The sequence below is a fragment of the Zootoca vivipara genome, chromosome 16 (genome assembly GCF_965207765.1).
Source record: "Zootoca vivipara chromosome 16, rZooViv2.hap1.1, whole genome shotgun sequence".
NCBI lineage: Eukaryota > Metazoa > Chordata > Lepidosauria > Squamata > Lacertidae > Zootoca > Zootoca vivipara.
Window position 1 is genome coordinate 14,833,274 of NC_142599.1, and position 20,672 is coordinate 14,853,945.

Sequence of the window (20,672 nt, forward strand, 5' to 3'; positions counted from 1 at the left end):
TACTGTCCCCCAAAGTCCATTTGGTATAAAAAGGCCTTTCATAAACTTCCAAAAACCTTATCAAAGGATTTCTCTGTGTCTACAGCCATTGATACGGCCGGTTTATCTATTCTTAAGTCAATATCCTCCAATAAATTTATAATATTTCTGGTATTGTTCTGTATTTGTCTGCCGGGGAGAAAGCCTGCTTGGTCACCGTGAATAATCTTCTGAAGGATTTTTTTTGTTGTTGTTCTTTCGGCTAAAATATATGCATATAATTTACAGTATAGTCATTATTCAAGAGCGATATAGGCCTATAATTGGTAATCATTTGCTGATCTGTTCCCTGTTTTGGTATTGTGCAATATATACTAAACAAAAAGCCAAAATTAATGGAAATACGACTCAGGAATGTGAAATTGATAAAGGGGTCAAGCAAGGATGTCCGCTCTTCCCGCTAATTTTTATTTTAACACTGGAAATCTTATGCAAGAGAGGAGGAAAATATTTTTTCATATTATCTTTATTAATTTTACATATTGCATACTTTATATACATATTATACATATTATATTATTTTCCCATCCTCATGACTTCTACCCATCTTATATAAATCCTTTGTATTTCGCATTTAATCTTCCATTTTTTATAATTTATTTCCCTATTTTCAACTTGCCTGTTTTGGTATTGTGCAATATAGAAAGAAATGAACCAGACTTAGAAAACCAAGCGTTCAGATGATTTCTCCACAGTGCCGAACTTCACCGCGGTCTCTCCGCTGGGGGTGCCCCATGGCAAGAGCCCCCTGCTGATCTCCCTTCCCTGTCCTTTTTCGCCCGGTGCTGGATTTGGCCACAGGAAACATGTCCTCGATGTAAACAAACCTCGCGGCTCACACTGCAAAGATGTTCCTGTCCTCCTCCTCTTACCAGCTCCTTCTAAGGTCTCCTTCAGTCTGGAAGGTGGAGGTGTGATCCAGCAACTGGAGGGCTGGATCCTCCTTGTGCAGCAGCATTTTCCAGGCTAGGGGCAGGCAGCTCCTCATCCACTGTATCAATTTTATCTGCACACAGAAATAAGGAATCGGGGCTGTCTCAGACTACCAGTCCTGCCCCCCAAAAACCACCAAGGTGAAATTGGGTCCCTAACTCCCCGAGGGTTTGAGACCCATTAGCTACCCTCACCTGATTTAACTGGCCAGTCGAAGCCATTCTCAGGGTGAGGTATTGTTTATTTGCTAATTAGTCAGCCAGAGTATAGTTTTGTTTATTATTTGAGTATTGATAATGTTGTTTCCTCCTATTTATATGGATAGTATGCTTTCCCCACCCTATGGATGTTACGCTATATGATTTCCCCCATTCCTCTGCCCTCATGGTATTATGGCTGCCAAGACCGTATAACACTGGTCCTGAAAAACCTACATTGGCTCCCAGTATGCTGTGGGTTAAACCACAGAGTCGAGGGCTTGCTGATCAGAAGGTTGGCGGTTCGAATCCCTGCAACGGGGTGAGCTTCCGTTGCTCGGTCCCAGCTCCTGCCCACCTAGCAGTTCGAAAGCACATCAAAGTGCAAGTAGATAAATAGGGACCGCTCCGGCGGGAAGGTAAACGGCGTTTCCGTGCGCTGCTCTGGTTCATCAGAAGCAGCTTTGTCATGCTGGCCACATGACCCGGAAGCTGTCTGCGGACAAACGCTGGCTCCCTCGGCCTATAGAGATGAGCGCCGCAACCCCAGAGTCGGACACGACTGGACCTGATGGTCAGGGGCCCCTTTACCTTATGTTTCTGAGCACAATTCAAGGTGTTGCTGCTGACCTTTCAAACCCTAAATGGCCTCGGCCTGTATACCTGAAGGAGCGTCTCCACCCCCATCGCTCTGCGAGAAGTGAGGTTACAGGGAACCAGGCAGAGGACCTTCTCGGTAGTGGCGCCTGCCCTGTGAAACGCCCTCCCATCAGATGTCAAGGAAATAAAGAACTATCTGACTTTTAGAAGACATCTGAAGGCAGCCCTGTTTAGAGAAGTTTTTTAATGTTTGATGTTTTATCATGTTTTTAATATTCTGTTGGTAGCCACCCAGAGTAACTGGGGAAGCCCGACCAGATGGGTGGGATATAAATAAATTCTTGTTGTTGTATATTTTTATTTGCTGTAAGTCACTTGTAAAACAACTAATAAGTAATAATATAAATAAATAAATTAAATAAATAAATAACTTTAAAAAGATTGTTCCAAAAAATCTGCCTTAAAATAATCAAGTCTTTTTGTCAGGGGCTGCCTGCCGGCTGCTGTTGTAGTTCCTGCGGAATATTTGAGGGGGGTGGCGGGCGATCAGTTCCTCCAGCCGCTTCAGCACCCCTTTCAGGGGCTTCTTCTCTGCCGCTGTTTCTAAACAAGAAGAAGAACAAGCCATGTCGTCATTTGGGGAAGGGGCACCAAGCCAGGCTGGGAAAGGAAGGTGAAGAAGACTTGGGAATTTCACTGCTATCCAGAGGGGCAGTGCAAACTGGTCAGCCTCTGCGCATCCCAAATGGGGCCCCGCCAGATGTTTTGGACTAGAACTCCCATCAGCCCCCCGAACAGCCGTCTTCAAATCTCTGAAAGGCTGTCCCACCATGGAAGATGGAACAAGATGGGTTCCTGTTGCTCCAGAGGGCAGGACCTGAACCGATGGATTCAAATGAGAAGGACAGATTGGGAGAGGCTATGGAGAACAGATTTGAAATTCACGGCATGTTGTTCCCTAAAAGAAAACTACATGAAAATGATGTACCAGATGTATTTGGCTCCTGTTAAATTAGCAAAAATGAACTTGAAATTTACAGATTGTTCTTTATTGAATGAAAATGATGTATAGATGGTATATTACACCAGTCCAGATAGCAAAAATGTATAAAACTGGGATTAATACATGTTGGAAATGTAAGGAAAAAGAAGGGACTTTTTATCATATGTGGTGGGAATGCAGAGAAATTAAAAAATATTGGGAAATGATTTATAATGAATTGAAAAAGAATGTTTAAAATGATTTTTGTTAAAAAGCCGGAATCTTTTTGGCTGGGTATTGTAGGACAAGATATACCAAAGAATATAAAGAACTTATTTATGTATGCTACAATTGCGGCAAGAGTTCTGCTGGCACAAGGATGGAAGAAAGAAGAGATACCAATGAAGGAATAGAGACAAGAAAAATTGGTGAATTATGCAGAATTGGCAAAATTAACAAATAAATTGCGTGAAAAGGACTATCGGGACTTTGAGGAAGAGTGGGAACTTTATACAAACTGAAAACAACAACAAAGAGACTTAGAATCATTTGCAGGATTTGAATAAACATACACAAATTTTATTTAGCAAAATATGAACTTGAATGATAGGAAATGATATTTATAGTTGCATAACATGCAGAAACAATATTGAATTAATAAAACAGCTAAGGGAGCTGGGGGAAGTCTGGGAGGGGGGAGGGAGGGAGGGAGGGGAGGGGGAAAGGGGGAAATGTATTTGATTTATTGTGTGATAATTGGTTGGATTTGAAATTTTCTAAATAAAAATTTATTTTTTAAAAATAGCAAAAATGTACAGAATGAGTACAAATACTTGCTGTAAATGTAAAGAAAAAGAAGGTACCTTTTATCATATGTAGTGAACATGTAAAGTAGTAAAGAAATAATTGGGAGATGATGTACAATGAAATGAAAAAAAGTTTCAAAATAACTTTTGTTAAAAAAACCAGAAGCTTTCTTATTAGGAATTACAGGTACCGAGTTTCCAAAGGACCAGAAAAGATTGTTTATGTATGCGACAACAGCCACACGGATGTTATAGGCCCAGAGATGGAAGGAAGAGAAAACCCAACTGGAGAAGAATGGCAAATTAAGATGATGGACTATGCCAAAATGGCAAAATTAACTGGGAAGCTCAGAAATCCACAAGACAAGAACTTTAAAAAAGAATGGGAAAAGTTTATAATTTATATACGAGACCACTGCAAGCAGGTTTAAACATTGGTAGGATTTTAAACACGCTTGTAATGTAAAGGAAACTATGGACAATTCGGAAGGAAAAATATTTCGATAAATATTGATATGCCGTTGTAATTATTTTCATTAGGACCCATGGAAGGGATGGCGGAAAGTCAGGAGATTCAGAGTAATCTCAGTATTTGGATTTTGAATTGCTGTTTGTTGTAGGTTTGTATTTTTTTTATAAAAAAAATCAAATGAAAAAATTATTTAGAAATAAAAAGAGAAGGAGGGAGATTCTGACACAATCACAGAAACAACTTTCTGACGGGTAGAGCTCTTCAATGTTGGAATAGGCATTGCAGACCACAGCTAAGAGAACAGGACCCAAACCTCCTCCTTCCTGAGTTTACGAACCTTGCGCAAGGCTTGGGTGTGAGCGATGAGAAGCCTCTTCTGGGCAGCCTCTTGGATCCAGTGACTCAGGCCCTGCCATAGCTCCCCCAGCAGAGCAGCTCGAAAAAGAGGGCCCAGCAGATAGACCAAGGGCATCAGGCAACCCTGCTGCTTCTTCATTCAAGGAATCCAGCAGAGGTTGATGGCCGGGATCTGCAGCAGCTTCTGCTGAAACAAAAGAAATCAAAGAATGCATTGCATCAGCGATTGGCCTGTCCTGCTGGAAGTTCAGGTGTAACTCTTTCCATTAGATGGGAAGACAATAAAGTCCCTCCCAGAGAAGAATGGCAGATCAAGTTTATGGATTATGCCCAAATGGCCCAAATGGCCGGAAGAATCAGAAGTCAGGAAGACCAAAATTTCAATAAGGGATGGGGGAAATGTAAAACCATTGCAAACAGTTAGAATCGTTGGTAGGATTGGAATATCACTTGCAGTTTAAGGGTGACTTTTGGACACAATGGAGATGTAAAAGATGTGGATTATCATAAAAGATGCAGGAAGAAATGATTAACGATAGCACCCACAAAGGGGAGGAGGGAAGTCCAGGAGATTCCTTGGAATCTTGTTTCTATGTTGTATGTTTGATATGTGGCTGCAAAGTTTGAATCTGAAAAACCAAATAAATAAATGTATTGGGGGGAGGAAGTCTGGCTGGGTGCAACACAGCTTGCTGAGAGAGGTAACAGGGTGAGAAGGGGTAGAATGCGGGGTCTACATCCCTGCACGACAGTGGGGGAGGGGGGGAACTCTATCCCCTCTCTCCATGCCAGGCATCAGTTTATCCATTTCTACCATGTCACCTCTTTGAATTGGACTGTGTGGTTCCCTCTCTCCATCGTACCTCCGTGGGGGGGACCCTCCAGGACCTCCTCTGTTTGGCTCCGCCTCTCCCGCTGCAGGGCGGTCCAGAGGGTCGGTGGGCGTGGCTTGAGGAGGAGGCTTAGTTTGGATACATTTTGGGTTTTTACTTTGCATTTTTATGTTGTGAACTGAACCCCGCTGAGATCTATGGAGGATGAACAGCAAAGAGTCATACCTCGGGTTACGTAGGCTTCGGGTTGCGTACTTTTGGGTTGTGAATGCGGCGGCACCCGGAAGTGTTTACTTCCGGGTTTTGCCATGCGCATGCACAGAAGCGTTCTGCACAGTTAACGCATGCGCAGAAGCGTTCTGCGCAGTTTGTGCATGCACAGAAGTGTGCGAAAGCGCCGTTCGGGTAGGGTGCTTTTTGGGGTGCAAGCGGAACCCCGGAACAGATCAGGTATGTAACCCGATGTACCACTGAACTAATGAATTATTTAATGGCAAGGTGCAGGTCCCGGGTCAAACCTATTGCCATCAAGGGCTACCCACAGCCTCACTTACTTGCGGGATGTGAGCCAACCATCCCTTGTTCGGATCCCCTGGGTTCCACTTCGTCTGGACTCTTGGCATCGCCTGGTGGGATGTTCGAGGGGAGCGGCTGGCTCATGGCAATGTTGGCCATGAATCTCTGCAGGATGGGGAGCGGTGAAGTTGATGAAGCTCGGCTCCCCATGGTGTCCATCCCCTTCTGCCATAAAGTCCAATCTATGGTCGATCCTGTGTCTAGGAAGAACGAAAACACTCCAACTGAAGGCGCTGAAGGATGGGACGCCTCTCCTCTCCCCTCCCCTCCAAGGCCTCAGCTCCCGGCTGTTTTGGGACTACAGTTCCCATAATCTCGGACCACTGGACCTGCTAGCTATGAATGATGGGAGTTGCAGTCCAACAACAGCTGGTGACCCAAGGTTGAGAAAGACTACATCAGCTGGCAGCAAATGTTCTCCAATGTTCTGCCTCACCAGGCTGGAACATGCTCTGGTTATCTCCCTCTTGGACTACTGCAATGCACTCTACGTGGAGCTACGTTTGAAGGTGACCCGGAAACTAACACGAATTCAGAATACGGCAGCTAGACTGTGCCACGGAGTGGCCACGAAGATCACATAACACCAATCCTGAAAGACCTACATTGGCTCCCAGTACTTTTCCGAGCACAATTCAAAGTGTTGGTGCTGACCTTTCAAGCCCTAAACAGTCCTGGCCCTGTATACCTGAAGAAGCGTCTCCACCCCCACCATTCAGCCCGGACACGGAGGTCCAGGTCCAAGGGACGTCTGACGGTTCTCTCCCTGTGATAAGTGCCTGCCCTTCCCACTGCCTTGCTAGAGGTGCAACCCCAGAGGCTCACCTTCCTGGGCTGAACGCAGGGCCTCCACCTCCTCCATGGTCCACGGATGCACCCTCTCCGGGGAGCTGCTGGCAGAGGAGGAGGCGGTTGGTGACCATGGCAGACCAGAGCTGCTGACCAGAGGAGCAGGCTGGCTGGGCGGGTTCTGGGGCAGCTCCAGGCCTTGGAAGGGGCTGCTGTTCTGGCTGGGTCCTACCAAGAAAGGGCATGCAAAGCTGTCAGCTACACAACTGTACCATGCTGCTGTTAATTTATTATCTAGGTACCAACTTTCATTCCAAGAAGAAGGAGCCAAACAGCCAAGGAATCATGGAATCACGGAGTTAGAAGGGACTCATAGAGTCATCCAGACCAACCCCATGCACGAAAGAAATAGGATCTTAAGAAAGGGCAATGACACTCAAACCAATTGCAGAAATACAGCTACCTGGAATTAAAATTTACATTAAAACAACAGGTATAAAAGCATGCATAATTAAAATATATAATGCACAAGTACATTAAAACAGCGTAACAATTAAAATAGTTAGACTGTTGTTGTTGTTTAGTCATTTAGTCGTGTCCGACTCTTCGTGACCCCATGGACCATAGCACGCCAGGCACTCCTGTCTTGCACTGCCTCCCGCAGTTTGGTCAAACTCATGTTCGTAGCTTCGAGAACACTGTCCAACCACCTTGTCCTCTGACGTCCCCTTCTCCTAGTGCCCTCAATCTTTCCCAACATCAGGGTCTTTTCCAAGGATTCTTCTCTTCTCATGAGGTGGCCAAAGTATTGGAGCCTCAGCTTCACGATCTGTCCTTCCAGGGAGCACTCAGGGCTGATTTCCTTAAGAATGGATAGGTTTGATCTTCTTGCAGTCCATGGGACTCTCAAGAGTCTCCTCCAGCACCACAATTCAAAAGCATCAATCCTTCGGCGATCAGCCTTCTTTATGGTCCAGCTCTCACTTCCATACATCACTACTGGGAAAACCATAGCTTTAACTATACGGACCTTTGTCGGCAAGGTGATGTCTCTGCTTTTTAAGATGCTGTCTAGGTTTGTCATTGCTTTTCTCCCAAGAAGCAGGCGTCTTTTAATTTCGTGACTGCTGTCACCATCTGCAGTGATCAAGGAGCCCAAGAAGGTGAAATCTCTCACTGCCTCCATTTCTTCCCCTTCTATTTGCCAGGAGGTGATGGGACCAGTGGCCATGATCTTGGTTTTTTTGATGTTGAGCTTCAGACCATATTTTGCGCTCTCCTCTTTCACCCTCATTAAAAGGTTCTTTAATTCCTCCTCGCTTTCTGCCATCAAGGTTGTGTCATCTGCATATCTGAGGTTGTTGATATTTCTTCCGGCAATCTTAATTCCGGCTAGGGATTCATCTAGTCCAGCCTTTCGCATGATGAATTCTGCATATAAGTTAAATAAGCAGGGAGACAATATACAACCTTGTCGTACTCCTTTCCCAATTTTGAACCACTCACTTGTTCCATATCCAGTTCTAACTGTAGCTTCTTGTCCCACATAGAGATTTCTCAGGAGACAGATGAGGTGATCAGGCACTCCCATTTCTTTAAGAACTTGCCATAGTTTGCTGTGGTTGACACAGTCAAAGGCTTTTGCATAGTCAATGAAGCAGAAGTAGACATTTTTCTGGAACTCTCTAGCTTTCTCCATAATCCAGCGCATGTTTGCTATTTGGTCTCTGGTTCCTCTGCCCTTTCGAAATCCAGCTTGCACTTCTGGGAGTTCTCGGTCCACATACTGCTTAAGCCTGCCTTGTAGAATTTTAAGCATAACCTTGCTAGCGTGTGAAATGAGCGCAATTGTGCGGTAGTTGGAGCATTCTTTGGCACTGCCCTTCTTTGGAATTGGGATGTAGACTGATCTTCTCCAATCCTCTGGCCATTGCTGAGTTTTCCAAACTTGCTGGCATATTGGGTGTAGCACCTTAACAGCATCATCTTTTAAAATTTTAAATAGTTCAGCTGGAATATAGTTAGACTAGCGGTTCCCTAAAGCATCAAACATTGTAAATTATTATTATTTCTGAAGGCAGCCCTGTATAGGGAAGATGTTAATGTTTGATGTTCTGTTAATCAGGGGTGGGGTTATTGGGTTGTTGTTTTGATTGGTTATATATGCTGTTCTTATTGTTGGGTTGTTTTTATTGTTGGGTTGTTTTTATTGAGTATATATCCTGCTGGAGGAGGGCAGGATGTGGCTTTCTTTGACTTGGGGTGGAGGGAGGGAGGGGGAGAAGGCGGAATATACCATTGGATAGCTGCCTGCGTGTCTTAGTATTTGGATTATGAATTGTTGTTTGTTGAAGCTGTGATTCAAATGTACACCTGCCTCCACCACCATTGCCTGCCCTTCCCACTTCCTTGCTAGAGTTCCAACCCCAGAGCTCACCTTCCTGGTCTGAACTCAGGACCTCCACCTCCTCCATGATCCATGGGTGCACCCTCTCCGGGGAGCTGCTGACAGAGGAGCAGGCCATTGGCGACCACTCCCGTCAGGATACTGTTTAGGCGAAAATAATCTGCTCTTACAGCTTATTCACATTGTAACCCGACCCTAGGAGTTTCTGCCGGCTGTAAGTCTTGCACGCCTCCATCTAGATCTTAATAACTGCCGTTCTCTGAATAACTGCCACTCTCTTCATAACTGCCATGTTCCTTTCAGGAATCTGCTTACTTTAACATTTAAACAAATACATTTAAATTACATTTGCCTAGCCAGCTTAACGCTAGTAACAACAGGAAAGGCCAAACAAAAAGTTAAAAGCTAAAGCTATAAGCTAAAAGCAAAAAGGGAGGGGGAGAGCACTGAGCCGCTGCGTCTGTGTGCGCCGCCATCTTGTGCACCACCTCTTGAGAAGAAAGGGGCAAGGCTGTCTTCTTTGTCTCTCCAACCAGACAGCCAGGACTATAGAAGTCTTTTCCTAACCTTTAATAAATGTAAGAACATAAGAGGAGTTTCCTGGGTCCGGCCAATGGCCTTTCTAGTCCAGCATCCTCTTCTCACAGCGACCAAAGAGATGTCTGCAGTAAACCATAGCTGCCAAGTTTTCCCTTTTCTCGTGAGGAAGCCTATTCAGCATAAGGGAAAATCCCTTTTAAAAAGGGATAACTTTGCAGCTATGCAGTAAACCCTCCAGCAGGCCCCGAGCCCAAGAGCTCTCTCCCCCTCCTGCGGTTTCCAGCAACTGGTAATTCAGAGGCATTGCTGCCTCAGACCGCATAAAAATTAAAATAGTTAGACATGCGGTTCCTTAAAGCATCAAACATTGTAAATTTTTATTATTTCTGAAGGCAGCCCTGTATAGGGAAGATCTTAATGTTTGATGTTCTATTATCGGGGCGGGGGGAGGTTATTGGGTTGTTGTTTTTATTGATTATATATACTGGTTTTATTGTTGGGTTGTTGTTTTTATTAAGTATATATGCTGCTGGAGGAGGGCAGGATGTGGCTTTCTTTGATGGGGAGTGAAGGGAGGAATGGGGAGAAGGCGGAATATACCATTGGATAGCTGCCTGCATGGCTTTCTTAGTATTTGGATTATGAATTGTTGTATGTTGAAGCTGTGATTCAAATGTACACCTGCCCTACCAAGAAGGGGCAGGGCAGGTGACATCACCTGCCTCCACCACCATTGCCTGCCCTTCCCACTGCCTTGCTAGAGGTGCAACCCCAGAGGCTCACCTTCCTGGTCGGAACTCAGGACCACCACCTCCTCCATGTCCCACGGGTGCAGCCTCTCCGGGGAGTTGCTGGCAGAGGAGCAGGTGGTTGGTGACCATGGCTGGCTGGCGGGGATCTGGGGCAGCTCCCTCAGGTACCGCTCCATGTCTTGCAAGGGGGTGCTGTTCTGGCTGGATCCTACCAAGAAAGAGCATGCAAAGCTGTTAGCTACACAACTTTACCATGCTGCTGTTAGTTTATTACAGGCATCCCCAAACTGCGGCCCTCCAGATGTTTTGGCCTACAACTCCCATGATCCCTAGCTAACAGGACCAGTGGTCAGGGATGATGGGGATTGTAGTCCAAAACATCTGGAGGGCCGGAGTTTGGGGGTGCCTGGTTTATTATCTAGGTACCAACTTTCATTCCAAGAAGAAACAGTCAAGGAATCTTGGAATTATGGAGTTGGACGGGAGTCATAGAGTCACCACACCAACCCCATGCAAGAGAGAAATAGTATTTTAAGAAAGGGCAATGACACTCAACTGGCTGCAGAAACACAGATACCTGGAATTAAAATGTAACAGTAAAACGAAAGGATTAAAAAAATGCATAATTAAAATATATAATGTACAAGTACTTTAAAACAGCATAACAATTAAAATAATTAGACTAGCCGTTCCCTAAAGCATCAAACATTGTAAATTTTTACTATTTCTGAAGGTAGCCCTGTAGAGGGATGATGTTAATCTTTGATGTTCTATTATCGGGGGGGGGTTATTGGGTTGTTGTTTTTATTGGTTATATATGCTGTTTTTATGGTTGGGTTGGGTTATTTATTGATGATATATGCTGCTGGAGGAGGGCAGGATGTGGCTTTCTTTGACGGGGGGGGGTGTGGAGGGAGGGAGGGGGGGAAGGCAGAATATACCATTGGATTGCTGCCTGCGTGGCTTTCTTTGAGGGTGGATGGAGGCGGGGGAGAAGGCAGGGTCCACATCAGTTAAATCTTTTCCTCCAGCATCTTTTGTAATAATCCAAATCTTCTACATCTCCATTATATTCAAAATTCACCATTTAACCCCCAGTGTTATTCCAATCCTACTCAAAATTTTAACTGTCTACAATGGTTTTAAAGGTAAATTGTAATCCCCCCCCCATTCCTCATTAAAACTTTGGTCTCCCGGATATCCGATTCTTCCCGTCAGTATTGACATTTTGGCATAATCCATCAACGGAACTGGTGGAAACGTTCTTGTTTTGACAAGCCTGCCCAGATTTTGTTAGAAAGATGGCTAGAGTTCTAATCCATTTTCAGCCTGCTTGAGAGCCTTGAGATGATGATGATGATGATGATGATGATAATAATAATAATAATAATAATTTATTAAAATACAGAAATCCATCAAACATTAAAAGCTTCCCTAAACAGGGCTGCCTTAAGATGCCTTCTAAAGGTCTGGTAATTGTTGAGAGGCTCCCTGCCACCTCCTAAGCCTCCTACCCTTGCCCGCCACCCAGAGGGCGTACCTAATCTTCTTCTCTTTGCTCCTCTCCCTTGCTCTTGTCCTCCTCCTCTCTTTCTAGGTGCAGCTTGCGAGGCCTGAGGCCTGGGGACAGAGGCGTCCTTCACACCTCTCGGGAGGCCATGGAGAGGGCTGGTCACTGGGATCCAGGCTGCGTTGGAAACAAGGGACGAATTGCAGGATTGGAGAGTTGGAAGGGCCCCGCAACGGTCATCTAGTCCAAGCCCCTGCAATGCTCATCACACAGCAGAGCCAGGAGTCCCCGTCCCCCAAAGGGAAGCAACAGGGTACCCGGAGGCCCTTCCCATCGCCCAGCATCCTGGGAAGAATCTGGCATGGGAGCTGCAGATCCAACGCATTAACCTTTATCCCACCTGCTCCAGGTAACTAGGGAGAGAGCCCCCCAGGCAGGCGAGGAAGAGCCCCCTTGGTGGAACACTGGACCTGGCTAAGTGTGGACGAGCACAGATCCCTTCTGCCTTCTCCAGTCACTGCGAGTGCATCACTCCTCTCTTCAAATACCCTCCCACCCCATGTTTTCTTAATCAAGCAGTGCATCCGTCCCACTGCCCCACCCTGTCTGGACTCTGTCTCACCATTCGAATTCTCATCCCACATCCAGAGGTCAATCCCTGTCTCTGGGCTGTTTTTAGAGACGGATCCATCGGGGAGGACCTCTGATGTTTCGTCCATTTTAACTGCTGCAAAGAAACAGGGGGGGAACAAGGTCAAAGTGGAGCCAGTCCTCATCTTTTCTCTCCCCCCCTTCCACCTCCCATTCTGCCTGAGAATTCCCAGTACTCCATGGCAAGCCATAGTCATCTCAATTCCTTTGGGAGGAACAGAATCCAAACATACATTCACACCCCTGAAGGCCCTTTGAGAAGGGTCATAGCAGAATGTGGCAGGATATCTGCTTTGACAGAGTTAAGCTTGGTGGATCAGGGGAATGCTCTGGGTGTAGGAAGCATGGAAGGGATGGTGGAAAGACAGGAGATTCAGAGTAATCTCAGTATTTGGATTTCGAATGGTTGTTTGCTGTAGGTTTATATTTTTAAAAAATTCAAATGAAAAAAATATTTAAAAAAACAAAAAGAGAAGGAAGGAGATTCTCATTCAATCACTTAAACGACTGTCTGACGGGAAGAGGTTTTCAATGCTTGGGAGGCTCCCTGCCACCTCCTAAGCCTCTCCCATCCTTGCCCGCCCGCCACCCAAAGTGATTACCTAATCCAGGCATCCCCAAACTGCGGCCCTCCAGATGTTTTGGCCTACAACTCCCATGATCCCTAGCTAACAGGACCAGTGGTCAGGGATGATGGGGATTGTAGTCCAAAACATCTGGAGGGCCGAAGTTTGGGGATGCCTGACCTAATCTTCTTCTCTTTCCTCCTCTCCTTTGTTCTTTTCCTCCTCCTCCTCTTTTTCGAGCCGCAGGTTGGGAGGCCTGAGGCCTGGGCTCAGGGATGTTCTTCTCGCAGCCCAGGGGGCTATGGAGAGGGCTGGTCACTGGGCTCCAGGCTGCGTTGGAAGCAAGGGACGAATTGCAGGATTGGAAAGTTGGAAGGGACCCCCAACGGTCATCTAGCCCAACCCCCTGCAATGCTCACCACACAGCAGAGCCAGGAGTCCCCATCCCCCTATGGGAAGCAACAGGGTGCCCGAAGGCCCTTCCCATCACAGGACCTGGCTAAGTGTGGACAAGCTTAGACCCCTTCTGCCTTCTCCAGTCACTGCGAGTGTGTCACTCCTCTCTCCAAATACCCTCCCAACCCATGTTTTCTGAACCAACCAGCCCATCTGTCCTACCCTGTCTGGACCGTGCCTCACCCTCCGAATACTGGTCCCAGATCCATAGTTCAATCCCTGTCTCTTGGCTGCTGTTAGAGACGGATCCTTGGGTGCCAGCCCTGCGAAGCGTCTTCTGGGCAGGCTCTCTGATCCAGGGACTCAGGCCCCACCATATCTCCCCCAGCAGAGCAGCTCAAAAAAGAGGGCCCAACAGATGCCCAAAGGGCATCAGGCAACTCTGCTCCTCCTTCGTTCCAGGAATTTAGCTCAGGTTGGTGGCTAGAACAGGCATCCCCAAACTGCGGCCCTCCAGATGTTTTGGCCTACAACTCCCGTGATCCCTAGCTAACAGGACCAGTGGTCAGGGATGATGGGGATTGTAGTCCAAAACATCTGGAGGACCGCAGTTTGGGGATGTCTGAGCTAGAACCTGCAGCAGCTTCTGCTGAAACAAAAGAAAACAAGGAGTGCATTGCAGCAGCGTTTGGCCTGTCCTGCTGGAAGTTCAGGTGTAACTCTTTCCATTAGATGGGAAGACAATAAATTCCCTCCCAGAGAAGAATGGCAGATCAGGTTTATGGATTATGCCCAAATGGCCAAAATGACCGGAAGAATAGAAAGGCAGGAAGACCAAAATTTCAATAAGGGATGGGGGGGAATGTAGAACCTATCTGAAAAACCATTGCAAACTGTTAAAATTGTTAGTAGGATTGGAATATCACTTGCAGTTTAAGGGTGAATTTTGGACACAATGGAGATGTAAAAGATATGGCTTATCATAAAAGATACAGGGGGGAAATGATTAACGGTAGCACCCACAAAGGGGAGGAGGGAAGTCCAGGAGATTCCTTGGAATCTTGTTTCTATGTTGTATGTTTGATATGTGGCTGTAAAGTTTGAATCTGAAAAACTAAATAAATAAATGTATTGGAGGGGGGAGTCTGGCTGGGTGCAACTCAGCTTGCTGAGAGGGGTTCATGGCATAACAGGGTGGGAAGGGGTAGAATGTGGGATCTACATTCGGATAAATCGTTTTGATCTATTTTAAAGATACTGCAAATTATAAATTTCCCCCATTCCTTATTAAAACTTTAGTCTTCCGGGTATTCGATTGTTCCTGTCAGTATTGCCGTTTTGGCATAATCCAGGCACCCCCAGGCCTTCCACTGCCGGCAGGGCTGGTGGGCAGAGGCGGAGGCGGAGCACAGCCCGGCAGAGTGCGAGTTCGGCATTCCCGCCCACCGCGCCACGCCCTCCCTCCAGCTCCCCGCCGCGCCCTCTGGCAAGGCCAAGCGCGGCGGGGAACCAGAGAGCGCGACGGGAAGCTGGAGGGTGCGGCGCGGCAGGCGGCAACGCCGAACTCGCGCTTCACGCTCCGGCTCCTCACCCGCCCCGCCGTGCACGCTTCCTACCTTACCTTCCCTCCCGTGCCTTGGCTCCGCCCCTTTCCCCCCCTACTTTTGATCCTGTATACGCCCCTGGGTAGAATCAGACAAATGTGGTTAAAGGTATGATGGAAGAAATAACATTTGAATGTATGAAAAAAATGGGGTATAAAATGTCAGGCTAAAGGAAGAATAAGAGATGGATGGGAAAATAAAGTTAGTTTTGGATTAATTGATGAATTATAAATTGAGGGTAGACGGTGCCTTTTTGAAATGATGGAAACAGTTGTTGGTGCTTGCTTGGCGGGTGGATCTGGGCCGCGACCACAGCTGCCCAGCCTCACCGGCTCCCGACATCACCCAGCTGAGTCTCACCTTCCTCCTTCCTCGCCCGCTGGGAGAGCCTGTCTTTGGAGCTGCCCATGGAGGAGCTGGTGGATGGCAAAGAGGGCTGGCTGCGGGCGCCAGTGGGGACCTTACGATGCCTCTCCAGGTCTTGCAAGAAGGTGCCATGTCCTGGGGGTGGGGAAGGAGGGAGAGAACGGTAAGCCGGCTCCTAAACCACAAGGCCTGAAGCTCAATAAGAACATCCAAAGAGTCTGCTGGATCAGGCCAGTGGCCTGTCTAGTAGGGCATCCTGTTCTTACAGTGGTCAACCAGATTGTTCTTATCTATTCAATTTGCATTCAGCCTTCCATCCATAGATCTCAGGGCAGCTCACGACATAAAATTGCATTTCCACCATTCTGTGGGTTTACCTTGGTGAATGCTGGCGCACAGGGCGCACAGGGCGGAGAGGCGACGCCGTTTTGCGGGTCTTCCAAAAACGAAGGTTTCTGGTCCTCGAGGGAGCAAGCTCTCTGGAAGAAATGAAAACAGGAGGCCATTGGTCCCTGCTCAGACGGTCATCGCTGCCCCTCACCAAATGAGTGGTGGTGACTATTCATTAGGTTTTTTCAGATTAAACTTTTACAGTCATAAACATACAACACAAAGACAAGATTCCCAAGAATCTCCTGGACTTCCCTCCTCCCCTTTATGGGTCCTATTATTAATCGTTTTCCCCTGCATCTTTTGTAATAATCCAAATCTTTTACATCTCCATTATATTCAAAATTTACCATTAAACTACAAGTGTTATCCCAATCCTACTAACAATTTTAACTGTTTACAATGGATTCAAAGGTAAATTGTACATTTCTCCCATTCCTTATTAAAACTTTGGTCTTCCGGATTTCCTACCCTTCCGGTCATTATTGCCGTTTAGGCATAATCCATCAATGGAGGATTGATGGATTCAAAGAGTCACCTCTTTGAACTGGACTGTGGGGTTCCCTCTCTCCTTCGTACCTCCGTGGGGGGATCCTCCGGGACCTCCTCTGTTTGGCTCCGCCTCTCTTGCTGCAGGGCAGTCCAGAGGGTCGGTGGGCGTGGCTTGAGGAGGAGGAGCCCCGCCCACAGCCACGTCCTTCCGTCCTCCATCATCTGCACCACCATCGATGACGGGGGATGCTCCTCCCGTTGTCTCTGCTTTAACGAAAGGAACACCAAACGCTGATTTGTTTCAGGCACAGTGGTGGAGGAAAGGGAGTGTGGTAGGGACGAATTGCCCTGGGTGTCACCACTGAGGGGGGTGCCAAAATGCCGGGCGGCACTCACCGCGGGGCCTGCAGCACGCCCGAGCCAGGCGCCTCTCCTGGCAGAAACACAGTGGCTTGGGCATGCGCAGGCTCCGCACTCCCAAACGGCCCGCTGCCGCTCCACCACCCCCCCCCCAGTTGTAGGGCAGCTGAGTGGGAGAAGGGAGGCAGACTTTGCCCCTAGGTGAACCACCCCAGGCACCCAAGCGGCTTCCTCCGACGCTGTTCAGGAGCGCCAGTTTTCCTTCTCGCTATGAACATGTTAGATCCCTGCTGTGTTAGGGACCTAAGACAGGAATCCTTGTGACATAGGGCCCCCGATAACAGCAGGTGGACCCATCCCTTGGTCCCTCCCTGGTGGAGCTACTGTCCCCAAACCCCTCGCTTCCTTCCCTGAACACATCAGTTAACCAACATATGCTATAATGTTATTATTTCAGTTATATAACTTGCTTAGTTTTTTAGAAAATGGTGGGTTTTTTCTCCTTCCAATAAAGCATAGCAGAGAAGTTGTCCAAATATAAACAGTTAACTTATTAAACCTCATGATAATTTCATAATTATCCATCTGTGTATTTCTAATAGTTATAACCAAATCAGTAATTTTTTATGTAACTGTAAAAACTACTCTGGAAATTTGTTATTCCAAAAATGAAAACTTCATCTGGTTGTAAATATTAAGATTATACTGGCAAGAATGGGTCTTTCTGTAAAGAGACGATTTAAATCAAGTCTTACTGACTAGTGGTTGAAATCGTGATTCGATTTGATTTAAATCCAATCCACCCAGCACAGAACACTTCTAGGAGAGGGGTGTAGCCCAAAAGGAACTTGAACAGAACACTTTGCCATCGAGATCACCTTACGGCATATAAGCCCCCTCAACAACTTCGATCTGTGTCGGTGGCACTGCTACGGGTGCAAAATAAGACCCATTTCGTATTTGTAAGGACTCAATCTTTTCGTGTTCTGGCATCTACACTTTGGAACTCCCCTGCCACTACATATCAGACAGGCACCTTCAACGTTCTTCTTTCAAGCTGTCATAAATGTGTCATATAGCTCAGGACCATTATGACCCTTGAGACCCTGACCGTAGTGTGTGTTGTTTTAGGGGGTGAAAATTTCCTCAGTGAGGGGTCTTTAAAATATGGTTTGGGGTGTGAGGAATTGGAATCAGCTATTATTTTTGTGATTGGACAACATTTAGCTTGGTAAGTCTATGTTTGATGAAGAAGCACATGAAGCGTTTTCGGGGGGGAGAGAATTTAATATTTACCTGCTGAAAATGTCAGGTAACTAATATTATTATTATTATTATTATTATTATTATTATTATTATTATTATTATTATTATACTATAACTGCAGGTACGGTACTTGACAATCGTTTTTAATTGTATTTCTATGCAATATTACAGACATTTTACTTTTAGAAGACATCTGAAGGCAGCCCTGTTTAAGGAAGCTTCTAATGTTTAGCAGACATTGTATTTTAATATTTTGTTGGAAGCCGCCTAGAGTGGCTTGGGAATCCCAGCCAGACTGGGCGGGGTATAAATAATAAATTATTATTATTATTATTATTATTATTATTATTATTATTACTACTACTACTACTACTAAGCAAAACTGAATCATACAAATTTAATCAAAATATCTAAATTTTAATTGTTTTTAAGATTACCTTCTGAAAATAAATTATAAAAATAATATCAGTATATAGTATAAGTACTTGGCAGTCCTTTGGAATGATTTCTATGCAATTTTACGCACTTTTTACTTACCGAGCCAAAGTGAAATATATATTAATTAAGCCAAAACATCTTTCGGACTCCCAAGTGATATTGCAACTTTGTAGCACCCCTCGTTTTTGGAAGTTGGCAGCTGACAAGACCCTTTCTGCTCATACCAACCTGGGATTTGGGAATCCTCCCCGTCTGCCTCTGCAGTGCTGGCCAGTGTGCCCGGAGGCAAGGGGTCTGCCATATCTCCCTGCCGACCCAAAGGGAGCAAGCCCTCCAGCGGAGCTTCTCTTCGAACTGCAAGAACAAAGCAAATTGACAGATGATTTACGGATCACGAAGGGATCCTTCCCTGGAACGTGACAGGGAGAGCTGACCGCAGGGTCCCATTCTGCCTCAGTCAGAGGACACCTGGAGTCCTGTGTCCAGCTCTGGGCACCCCAGTTTAAGAAGGATGTTGACAAGCTGGAAGGTGTGCAGAGGAGGGCGGCCAAGATGATGAAGGGTCTGGAAACCGAGCCTGATGAGGAATGGTTGAAGGAGCTGGGCATGTTTAGCCTGGAGAAGAGGAGATTGAGATCAGATATGATCGCCATCTTCAAATATCTCAAGGGAAGAGGGAGCAAACTTGTTTTCCCCTGCTCTGGAGGGTAGGACTCGAATCGATGGCTTCAAGCTACAAGAAAGTTACACCAGGAAGAACTTTCTGTCGGTTAGATTTTTGAACGGACTCCCTGGGAAGGTGGCGTTTTTTAAACATGAGGTTGGATGGCCACCTGTCAGGGATTCTTTAGCTGTGATTCCTGCATTACAAGGGGGTTGGACTAGATGACCCTGGGGGAGACCTTCCAAGTCTACGGTTCTGTGATTCCAACACTCCATTTCTCTTCCCACTCTTACCGTCCTGGTTGCTAGCTGGGGTCAGGCACCTCTCTCCCACCTCATTCATCATGTCCTCCAGGTCTCAGGGTCCCTCTAGCTTGAGAGACCCTAAAACGCTTCCCCTAAAACAGAAACGAAAGCCTAAGAGAGCTTGCTCCAGCCTGGTGTGTTTCTGATGTTTTGGACTGCAGATCCCCTGGCAGCAATCTGGAGGCCCCTCTATGTCTGTCCTTTCTACTGGGCAGAGGTGTGGTGGGGGGTAGGCTTTAAAAATAAGACTAGCCCCATTTTGCTCTTTTAAAAAATAATAAAAGAAAAATATAATGAGGCGATATATTTGTAACACAAGTCTCCCCCGCTGCCATCCATCTTGGCAAAGAACTCGGCTCTGGCAGGGGCTGGTTCCCAGAAAAAAGCCATTGAAAGGGAAATTACCCATAAATCCCCTCCTGGATGGACTGAACTATAGTTAGACTATGGAACTCACTGCCACTGGAGGTAGAACTGATGAACATGGATGGCTTTAAAACAGGACTCTTACCATGTTCTCATGCTAACCTGCAAACTATGGTTTCTTTTAATTATTTGAGGCTGAAATGGACCTTTGCTCTCTGGGGCTTACTTGCGAGTAGGCATTATAGGCGGACCTTGGCCATGGGGAAGGGAATAGCTTGTTGAAGTAATGCTATTTTACGTGACGTAGGTTTTTAATCCCTTGCCAGAAAATAGTGGGGAAACAACGTCTGTTGTGCTTTTGTTTGTGTTGTGCTTTTTCCACTGTGGAAAAGGACTTCTTACCACTGACGCTGTCCTCCCCACCAGCCCCTCCAAGTTTCTGGACCTCAATATTTCCTTCTGGCTGACTGATGGAGGACAACAGCTCCACGGTCTTGTTGCAAAGCAGAAAGTGGGCGGGCGCTAGGTTTAAAACTAGGAGCTCAAAGCCAAGTTACAGCTGAGAACACCAACAAGGTTTTTTGGGGTCAGGAACTAGGTGTGTCCACCGAGGGCTCTCCGACCCACTCACAAAAGGGGACATCCTCTGGAAGCTGTTGAAGGAAGGTGGCAGAGGTACCTCTTTGAGGAAGGAGTTCCACTGTTTAGGGGCCGCCGTGGAGAAATTACCAAGAAGAAGTGCCAAGAGGGTCTGTAAGGAAGGACACACAGAAGAGGGTCTGTAAGGACACAGAGAAGAGGGTCTGTAAGAGGCCTCTTTGAATTGGGCTACTACTCCTGTGTAATCGTGGAGCTTTTTGGCCTGGGGCTTATTCCAAGTCCCCTCCATAGTTGGTGCCCTTCACCCTAAGGTCCCAGTTTGGGATACAACATTAAAATGCAGTATTAAAACAACCTACAAGCGTAAAAATGAGCCGGGTCCTAAAAACAGACACCTCAGGCGTCAGAAGCCGGG

The 20,672-nt window shown here is 46.4% G+C and overlaps 2 protein-coding genes across 2 annotated transcripts in view; both read right to left on the bottom strand.

Annotated features, from left to right (window-relative positions):
- The window catches only part of LOC118075809 (immunoglobulin lambda-1 light chain-like), a 380,578-nt gene that overhangs the window by 249,130 nt on the left and 110,776 nt on the right, over positions 1 to 20,672 (bottom strand). The gene's annotated exons all lie outside the window — the stretch shown is intronic.
- On the bottom strand, positions 2,239 to 9,109 carry LOC148683095 (uncharacterized). Its single transcript, XM_088659884.1, has 5 exons — positions 9,022 to 9,109; positions 6,621 to 6,812; positions 5,774 to 5,995; positions 4,493 to 4,573; positions 2,239 to 2,372 (listed from the first exon to the last, which is right to left on the bottom strand). Exons 1-5 carry the CDS (start codon positions 9,107 to 9,109, stop codon positions 2,239 to 2,241), a joined length of 717 nt encoding a protein of 238 aa, XP_088516010.1.

Excerpts from the sequence above, each read along its gene's own strand:
- LOC148683095 (XM_088659884.1), bottom strand. The coding sequence starts at position 9,109 with ATGGCCTGCTCCTCTGTCAGCAGCTCCCCGGAGAGGGTGCACCCATGG. Across the intron at positions 5,996-6,620 it reads CCTGCGTTCAGCCCAGGAAG|ACACAGGATCGACCATAGAT; the intron begins GTGAGCCTCTGG and ends CGTTCTTCCTAG. Across the intron at positions 4,574-5,773 it reads GGTTGGCTCACATCCCGCAA|CAGAAGCTGCTGCAGATCCC; the intron begins GTAAGTGAGGCT and ends CTTTTGTTTCAG.